Genomic DNA, 9,905 nt, shown 5'->3' with positions numbered 1-9,905 from the left:
CTTTCGTCTTGGTTTTTGCCTGGCGTCAATGAGAAAATTAATCAAATTTAATTCTTCACCTGATCAAAACCACCGTCAGGCACCAAGTAAAAATAGCAGTGGTAATAAGGTCATAAATAAACAGTTCAAATTAATTTCAAATATGCTTACAGGTTGAACTAATAGTGGTTCTGCATTCATAGAATTATCATAGCATTTACAGTGCAGGAGGCGGCCATTCGGCCCATCGAGTCTGCAGCGGCTCCTGGAACGAGATCCCTGCCCAAGGTCAACACCCCCACCCTATCCCCATAACCCAGCAACCCCACCCAACACCAAGGACAATTTTGGACACTAAGTGCAATTTAGCATGGCCAATCCATCTAACCTCAACCTCTTTGGACTGTGGGAGGAAACGGGAGCACCCGGAGGAAACCCATGCACACACGGGGAGGATGGGCAAACTCCGCACAGACAGTGACCCAAGCCGGAATCGAACCTGGGACCCTGGAGCTGTGAAGCAATTGTGCTAGCCACAATGCTACCATGCTGCCCCTGCATTGATCAGTTAAATGTCATTAAATCTTGTTTGTGGAGCTTTGAACTGATAAGACTGCACAGAAAGCAGCTACAAAATTCAGTAACAGTTGATCTAGTTGGAAACAAAAAATACAAATTCAAAGGCAGTAAAATCAAACCAAAGGCATACTAGGAACTCTAAGCCATTCACTATGTTTCTTATAAATAAAGGACTGAAGAAATGAGAGCGTTAAAATTGTACAAATTCTTTGGACCAAGTCATCAAATTGACAGGTCTGGCAGAACCATTCATGATCTGTTAAAGGAAGCCACCAGAATTCTATTTCAAAGTTATGTGGGCAAACATAATTTAGCAGAATGAATCAAATCTGTCAGCATTGGGACACAGAAGGCATAACTACTAAATTTATGCAAACTATTACAGATTTCACTTGGCCTCTGATGATATTCAGTTTGTAAATGTAGAGTGTAATATTGCATCGAGTAAAATGAAGCTTGCTTAAATAAATCTTGGAGATTTGAATAAAATTAAAATATATTCCAAATAAATAACTGGAAGTACTTAATTACATCACTATACTTAATCAAAAAGCTAAAAATGTTAACTTCAAAAAACAATCCTGTATGCCGAATATTACAAAGAGGAATCACATCAACTAGTGTTAATTAATTTTTCATTTCTCATTTTCAAAGTTGAAATTGTCTGTAGAACGTCACTTTCAAAATCTGTTAAAATCAATGTGAGTTTTTAATCCTCTTATGAACTTGTAGTCCAGATTCATTCATCTCTCAAGTACAAACATGACCATAGACACTAATGTAGTTCTGTTTGTTTTTAAGCAAGCAGGTGAATAATTTGCCATGATGAATTTCTCTCCGAAACTTTCCTCATTTAAAATCGGCCCATGCCATTCAGCCAACTGGCTGAAACTAGTATCAATGCAGTTCAATGTGCAGATGGCAGACTGGAGTTCCACAGGCTCCACGTTGTACTCTCTGATGGCTGATTCTAAATGTTAAAGTAACTCAAACCAGTTACACTTCTTGTTCTTCACTACACTAAAAGTTTCCATCCCAAGACCTCCTGGTCATTCTGTGGTTTTGCATGGAGCTGGAGTCATCCCTGATTATGTATAAGCTGATTAGCATCAGACTAATAATTGGAAATTATTTTGCATTTCTTGACTTCAGTGCAGCTGGGAGAGGTAGATTAGGCTCCGATTCTTGGATTGTTCTATTGCATTTAAATTAATATAAATGATTTTGCATTGATATGAAAGTAATGTAATGGTAGCTTCAGATTCAATACATGTCAAAACAATACATAAATAAACTTATACATTACAAAGAATGCAAATTAAGGAGAGAAATGGAAATTAGATACCAACTTTTACTATTGAATATTTTAAGATTTTCGATATTTCACAGAAGTAATTTAAGGCTCTCTTTGGGGCATTATTTGCTGCAGGAAAAGCATCATATCCAATGATACTGATTTCATACTCCAACTTCAGTATTGGCCATCGCTTTAGTAGTTCTGACCAACTATCTGAGAACAATATCCAATGCCAAAGTAAATTTAAAATGGCTTTGAATACTCAACCACGAGAACGGTGTTGGGGGAAATTGCCTTTTTAGAATCGAACTACCACCACTTTTCAAAAATGATCCTTTCTTTTGGAACACCAAGTTTTTCTAGCTGTTGAGAAATAGCCTCGATCATTGGGGGTGGACCACAAATATAACAGAGGCTTTCCTTTGATACATGCGCCAGAGTCTTTTCAGATATTCTTCCAGCTAAAATAAAAATGAAAATTGTTTAAGAATTGTATCTAAAAAAAACATTTATATTTAAATAATTTGACACTCCTCCATCATATTTTTTAGTCCATGATATGGAAGTTAATGGCAGTTATGAATAAAAACTCAGAATATTACCAACTTGCCTATAAACAGAGAGATTCACAACCTCAGAACATCTGAAAGTACCTCACAGCGAACAACTACTTTCAAAGAGTAAATTCACTGTTGGAGTGTAAATAAATGTAGCAACTAATTCACACACATGTAATGAGATAAACCATGAGACTGAGGGATTGGATTTGGGATAACAATTGGCCTCACACAAAGAAACCCACTCCATTTCTTTTAGACAAGTGTTGAGTTTTTTTTGCCATCTGAGGAAGCAGATGGTGCCTTGTTTTAACATTTAAACCAAAAGATGGCACCTTTGACGAAACAGTCCTCCCTCAGGATACACTGGAAAATTAGCCTAGATTGTGCATTCATGTCCTTGAAGGGCTATTAAATCGATCTGGTAGAGGTTAGAATGCTCCAATTGAGCAAAGACTGACAGCTCACCTCACCCCCAATCCCACTTTACATCTTCCTTCCAACTATCTTTACAATATGAATTCTTCCAGATTAAGCTTGTGGGAGACAGCCCTGGAAATCTTTATTTTTTTAAAATATACATAACCAATTACCTTTCGCAATTGCCATTGAATCTGTTTTCACTGCCCTTTGAGGCGATGCATTCCTGATCATAACTAAGTATTTTTTTCACTCATCTTCCCTCTGGTTCTTTTGGCATTTGTCTTAAATCTCTGGCCTCTGGTGACCAACCCTCCAGTCTGTGAAAACTTATTTTGTTAAAATCATTCCTCTCTGCACCCTTTACAAGGTCTGGAAATCCTTCGTAAAAGATGGTGTCAAGTATTGAACTTTCTTTCAAACTGTATGCTTCGATTTATAAAGCTCAGGCGCCCATGTCAATTTAAAAAAATATCTTTCATGCTACCTTCAAAGATTTGAGATGCAAACCCTCAGATTTTTCTATTCTAGTAACTTCTGAAAATTGTACCATTTGATTTATATTGTCTCTCCTCATTCTTTCTTCCAAAATGCATCATTTCAGAGTTCTCTACATTAAATTTCATCTGGCCATTTCACCAGTCTATCTCTGAAGTCCTCTATTGTTCATCAAATTTACAAAAGCTTTGCTTCATCTGAAAACTTTGAAATACCCTTTAGATTCAACTTGGATTTTATTTGGCCAATATAAAAATATTTGAAGTGACCTTTTATCACTTAGTTTTAGGAAAAAACTTTTCATTTCCCTACTGTATTTATCTAACAATTTAAAACTAGCACTATTACTGTGCAATTACGTCATTATATGGAAACCTCTGAGGAAGTACTGCAGATTCTGCTACCAAATGCCGCCAATAAATTTGTAACTAGATTAAACATATTGTACATGTATTTTGGGATCAGAAGGATGACATCTGTGGGCTGGATATAATTAAAAATATTACATGTTTAAATATTATGTCCGTGGGTTTCAGTAATGGACACTGGAAGAACTGTACCCATATAACAGCTTGACATAAAATGGATCCTTCACGATTCTATTTGAAGGTGGGTCACAACTGGTATTTTATATTGTATGGTTTTGCTTCAGCTTTCTTTTTCACTTCACAATGCTTTAAAATTGAGAATATTTATAAGCTATGATTCGTTTCCCTCCTCACATTGGTTAGGGCTTAGAGGAAGTTGTGAAGATTATTTCTGATTCACAGGCTCTATACTTAGATTTTTGTACTACCATAATCATAATTGAGGCATGGAACATACAGTCAAGGTAATTATCAACAACTATCTCAATTTGGAGAAAAGAAAATCAAATAATTACCAGCTGTTTTCATTTAAAAGTGTGGGTGTACGTATGTGGGGGCAGATGCTAGTAGAAAGAGAAACTTGCATGTTTTGTACAACACAGATATACTATTTTGGATTCCTCAATTGGCAAACTACATTAAAAAAAACAATTAAACCAAAAGACATTTTTACAACATTTTTGGTGACAAATATACTTTTGTGCGAAAATTTTGTGTTTTACAATGTATATCGGATAATTAACTATGTTGCAAAATTATGTTTGACCCTACTTTCTGTGCCCTCTGCTGAGACAGCAGCTCTTTGTAGTTGAAGTCAGATTTAGAAAGTAGGTTTTTAGACAAAAGGTACTAATTGGCTTGGATGTTTGTATAAGAGGCAATTTGTAGGAATAGATAGTGTATATACAAAATGCTTGTGATTTTGTAACCTAAGAATTACTAATATCAGAAAGATGGTTGTTAGCTGAACTAGCCACATTCCTGAATAACCATTAGCTGGGTTAAGTTATAAACTGTATAAACAACCTCATTGAATGGGACCCAGACGTGGATATTTCTAGGGAGTATTTTAACAGCCACTAATAACAGCTCCACAGGACAACGAGCACAATGTATCCTCAATAGCTGAAGGTCTCCAGATGCAGGCAGGAGACATAACTTTGTTAGTTTTGAGTGACTTCTGCATGAAGTTAGAGGCTGGGAAGACACCAACCCACTTCAACCATATATGGCCCAAACTGGGATACTAAGAAAATTGTTTGACTGCATGTATATTGAATTGTGACGCAAATAAAGTTGATTAGTTGTATCTAAATGCGAGTACGAGCTAACTCCGCTCTTTGAATCTGTATATGAACCCAATGTAAGCCTTGGCTCAAGCGAGAAAGTGCGCTGACAAAGACTGCGGAGTCCAAGGCCTTTCTCCCAGAGCTCTGATATAATAAACTGCTTCTTTACTCATTCAAAGGTCTGCGTGTGAATATTTTCACCCCAACTGAAAAACGTAATTTCACCTTAGTGACCTGTAGTTAACATGATTATTATACACAAATTAATGTCTCAAAGTACACTTGAGAAGCTGCAAAAAAATATTCAGCTAAACGTGAATGTAAAACGACTTCATTTTGTAGATCAAATACCCCGTACAATAGAATGATTGTGGCAATTTGACTGTTTATTTCAAACAGCTACAAATCACCCAAATATTTGGAGTGAATATTTCGAAATTAAAAAAACATATACAACCAAATGTAATATTAAGCTTTCAAGTTAAAAAAGTACACATCAGGGAATAGACTGCAAAATTTGAGCATCTCCACAGAAATATTCCTAGTCATGAATTCAGGTAGCAATCCAGCTTCTAACAAATCTATGAGAAAATGCTGGAAAAATCTCAGCAGGTCCGGCAGCATCTGTAGGGAGAGAAAAGAGCTAACGTTTCGAGTCCAGATGACCCTTTGTCAAAGCCCACCTTTGGGTCATTTGGACTCAAAACGTTAGGTCTTTTCTCTCCCTACAGATGCTGCCAGACCTGCTGAGATTTTCCAGCATTTTCTCTTTGGTTTCAGATTCCAGCATCCACAATAGTTTGCTTTTGTCTCGCTGATCTATGTCTGTTATGACATTAGTTTATTTAATTCTAATCACACTGAAAAAGCTTATATTTGGCCAGAAACTCCATAGACTCCTGCAGCCAGTGGGCAGATAAAGCTACAACCGTCCTGTTTTCTCAGGTGACTGGCAAGGAAGTTCTGTTTTTTCCTTGAGCCTTAAGTGTTCAGGCACCTATCTAAACTGTGTCTTGTAAAGCATACAGCTGTCATCATGCCATCACCCCATATACTTTGTTTGCACATTGTGATATCATAATGCAATTTTGCTGCCTATGGCCAATTTATCACAGCCAATCTATACCCAATTCATAACTAGGAGCAGGAGTAAGCCATCTGGCCCCATAAACCTTCTTTGCCATTCAATAAGATCATGGCTAATTTTACTGTGGATTCAGCTCCACTTAACCGCCCGCTCACAATAATCCTTAATTGCTTTACTATTCAAAAATCTACCTATCTTTGCTTGAAAAACATTGGATGAAGTTGCCTCTGACAAATTAAGTACTTTACCCGTCAGTCTGGCCTCAATAAAACTCGAGAGGGATCTGTAGGTATAGTATTATTTATTTTTAAACAACTTGCAAGGCTGACCCGCTCTATAGAGATTCAGAACACATGCAGTCTCCTGAAGCCCCCAGAAACGAGTGAGGTCGGAGACAAAGAAATCTCTGCACATATCATTCAAATGGCATCATGTTTCACATACAAGATTCCCATAGGTCATCCTATACACCTCCTGACCTGGCCATATATCCTGATTGGCTAACTTCTCATTCCTCAACACTGGGCCTCTTGTTACCCAGCATCCTTTTCACCACCCTCTGCACGAGGCTACACCCCCCCCCCCCCCCACCCCCCAAGCCATGCTTTGCTGAATCCCTTTGTTCTTTGTCTGTGAACTCACTACCATCAGACCGGCTCTATCATCTACATTATTCTAACTAATAATCCTATTTTATATCACATTCATTTGTTCAATTCCTCACCTCAACTGCTTCACTGGGCAGAGATTTCTACAGATTCCAGCACCTGTTCCTGTACCAACCTCCCCGAACAGGTGCCGGAACATGGCGATTAGGGGCTTTTCACAGTAACTTCATTTGAAGCCAACTTTTGACAATAAGCGATTTTCATTTTCAGATTTACAACCCTTTGGGTGAAGACGTTCCACCTCCACTCAGTCCTAAATCTGTACCACCTTATGTTGAGGCTACGCCCCCTAGTTCTACTTTCACCCGCCAGTGGAAACAACTTCCCTGCTTCTATTTTATCTAATCCCTGCATAACTTTAATGCTTCTATTAGACTCCACCCTCATTTTTCTAAATTTCAATGAATACCATTCTACTCAGTCTCTCCTCATAAACTAATCCTCTCAACTCCGGAATCAAACTTGTGAATCTCCTCTGCACACACACTAATGCCAGTACATCCTTTCTCAAGTAAGGAGACCACAACCCTATACACCTGCAACATAACGTCCCTGTTTTTAAATTCCGCCCCCTAGCAATGAAGGACAAAATACCATTTGCCTTTATAATTACCTGCTGCACCTGCAAACCAACTTTTTGCAATTCATGCACAAGGACACGGGCAGCATGGTAGCACAGTTGCTTCACAGCTCCAGGGTCCCAAGTTCGATTCCCGCCTTGGGTCATTGTCTGTGCGGAGTCTGCACGTTCGCCCCATGCCCGAGTGGGCTTCCCCCGGGTGCTCTGGTTTCCTCCCACAGTCCTAAAATATGCAGGTTAGGTGGATTGGCCATGCTAAATTGCCCCTTTGTGTCCAAAAAAGGGTGGGGTTACTGGGATAGGGTGGAGGTGTCGGCTTAGGTAGGGTGCTCTTTCCATGGGCTTGTGCAGACTTGATGGGCTGAATGGCCTCCTTCTGCACTGTAGATTCTATGATACCCAGGTCCCTTTGCACAGCAGCATGCTGCAATTTTTTACCATTTAAACAATAGTCCATTTTTCTGTTATTCCTACCAAAATAGATGACCTCACATTTACCAACATTGTACTTCATCTGCCAGACCCTTGCCCACTCACTTAAGCTACCTATATCCCTCTGCAGACTTTGTGTCCTCTGCTTCACTTTTGCTCTACCACTGATCTTAAGTGTCATCTATGAGCTTTGACACATTACACTCTGCTGCTACAGAATGGCAGAAGCCTTCCACATAAACAATCTTTTAAGTCAACACAATTAGAGAAATGAATGCGAGGCTCAAAGACTGGTGTTGTAGAGGTGAGTTGCAGAGCACTGGCACCAATACTGGAAAAAGTGGGGGCTGTCTCTCTGGGATGGTTTACACCTGAACCATGCTGGGATCAGTGTTCTAGCGAGCCACATAACATGGGAAGTAAAGGGGATTTTAAATGAAATAGTGGGGGAAGGGATCAAATTTGGAAAGATATGGTGAATCAAAGAGTAAAGACAAAGCAGAGAAAGATACCACGATGGGACATGAAAAACAGATCATGACAAGAAAGGATAGAGAGTGCAAGCCTATGAGTAAATCGGCAGATAAGACTCAAGGTTACAAAAATAAGAAAAGAAAAAAGCTAAAGGCTCTGGGGTAAATTTTCCAATCCAACCCACCTTGGGAATTGTCATGGGCGGGATGGACAATTTGACAGACCATTACAAGGTCCGTTGACCCTGGGCAGTAATTTCTGGTCTTGGGCGGGTGCAAACTGAAAATCCCGCCCTCATTATCTGAATGCACGAAGCATTCAAAAAACAGATGAGATTACAGAGACATGGCTGCAGGATGATATAGATTGGGATCTAAATATTGAAGGGTGCATGACATTTAGGAAGGACAGGAAGCTAGGAAAAGATGGAGGGGTGGTTCTGTTAATTAATGCTGGTATTCGCACAATAGAGAGATGGCACAAGCACAAGAAAGCAGGATGTAGAAACAGTTTGGGCAGAGATGAGAAATGATAAAGGCAAGAAGTGGTGTATAGGATCCCTAATAGTACCCACACAGTAGGATCACGTATAAAGGAAGAAATAATAGGAGTTTGTCAGAACAGTATGGCGATAACCATGGTGGATTTTAATCTACATATAGACTAGAAACTTCAGATTAACAAAGTAGCCTAGACGAGGGGTTCAGAGCATGTTTTCAATATTGCTTCTTAGACCAACACATTCTGAAGCCAATCAGATAACAGGTTGTGCTAGAACGGGTAGCGTGCAATGGGGTGGGATTTAAAATTTTCAGGTTTTTTTTTTCTCCCCCCCCCCAGTTTTTTTCCACCTAACCTGCACATCGTTGGGTTGTTGGGGTGATACTCACGCAGCACGGTAGCATTGTGGGCAGCACGGTAGCATTGTGGGCAGCACGGTAGCATTGTGGGCAGCACGGTAGCATTGTGGGCAGCACGGTAGCATTGTGGGCAGCACGGTAGCATTGTGGGCAGCACGGTAGCATTGTGGGCAGCACGGTAGCATTGTGGGCAGCACGGTAGCATTGTGGGCAGCACGGTAGCATTGTGGGCAGCACGGTAGCATTGTGGGCAGCACGGTAGCATTGTGGGCAGCACAAGTGCTTCACAGCTCCAGGGTCCCAGGTTTGATTCCCAGCTTGGGTCACTGTCTGCACATTCTCCCCGTGTGTGCGTGGGTTTCCTCCGGGTGCTGCGGTTTCCTCCCACAGTCCAAAGATGTGCAGGTTAGGTGGACTGGCCATGCTAAATTGCATTTAATGTCCAAAATTGTCCTTGGTATTGGGTGGGGCTACTAGGTTATGGGGATAGGGTGGAGGTGTGGACCTTGAGTAGGGTGCTCTTTCCAAGAGCGGGTGCAGACTCGATGGGCCGAATGGCCTCCTTCTGCACTGTAAATTCTATGATTCTATGAGATACGGAGAGAATGTGCAAACTCTATATGGACAGTGACTCGGAGCTGGGATCGAACCTGGGTCCTCAGCGCAGCAGTGCTAACCACCGCACCACAGTGCCGCCCTACAATGGGGTAGGATTAATTCATGACTTCATGGTGAAGGTGCCATTAGGTTGCAGCAATCAGAATATGATTGAATTCTACGTCCCATTTGAGGGAGAGAATGGGTCCAAGGCTTGTAT

At 40.3% G+C, this 9,905-nt stretch overlaps 1 protein-coding gene across 1 annotated transcript in view; it reads right to left on the bottom strand.

The window, feature by feature from the left end:
* Window positions 1-1,689: 1,689 nt before the first annotated feature.
* The window catches only part of oxnad1 (oxidoreductase NAD-binding domain containing 1), a 55,954-nt gene continuing 47,738 nt past the window's right edge, over window positions 1,690-9,905 (bottom strand). Inside the window, exon 7 of the mRNA XM_038797813.1 lies at window positions 1,690-2,316. Coding sequence (XP_038653741.1) covers window positions 2,165-2,316 — 152 coding nt within the window. The 3' untranslated portion in view covers window positions 1,690-2,164. The remainder of the gene's footprint in view (window positions 2,317-9,905) is intronic.

This window comes from Scyliorhinus canicula, chromosome 5, assembly GCF_902713615.1.
Source record: "Scyliorhinus canicula chromosome 5, sScyCan1.1, whole genome shotgun sequence".
NCBI classification, from domain to species: domain Eukaryota; kingdom Metazoa; phylum Chordata; class Chondrichthyes; order Carcharhiniformes; family Scyliorhinidae; genus Scyliorhinus; species Scyliorhinus canicula.
The sequence above is the reverse complement of the archived record's forward strand: the minus strand, read 5'-3'. Positions and strand labels throughout refer to the sequence as shown.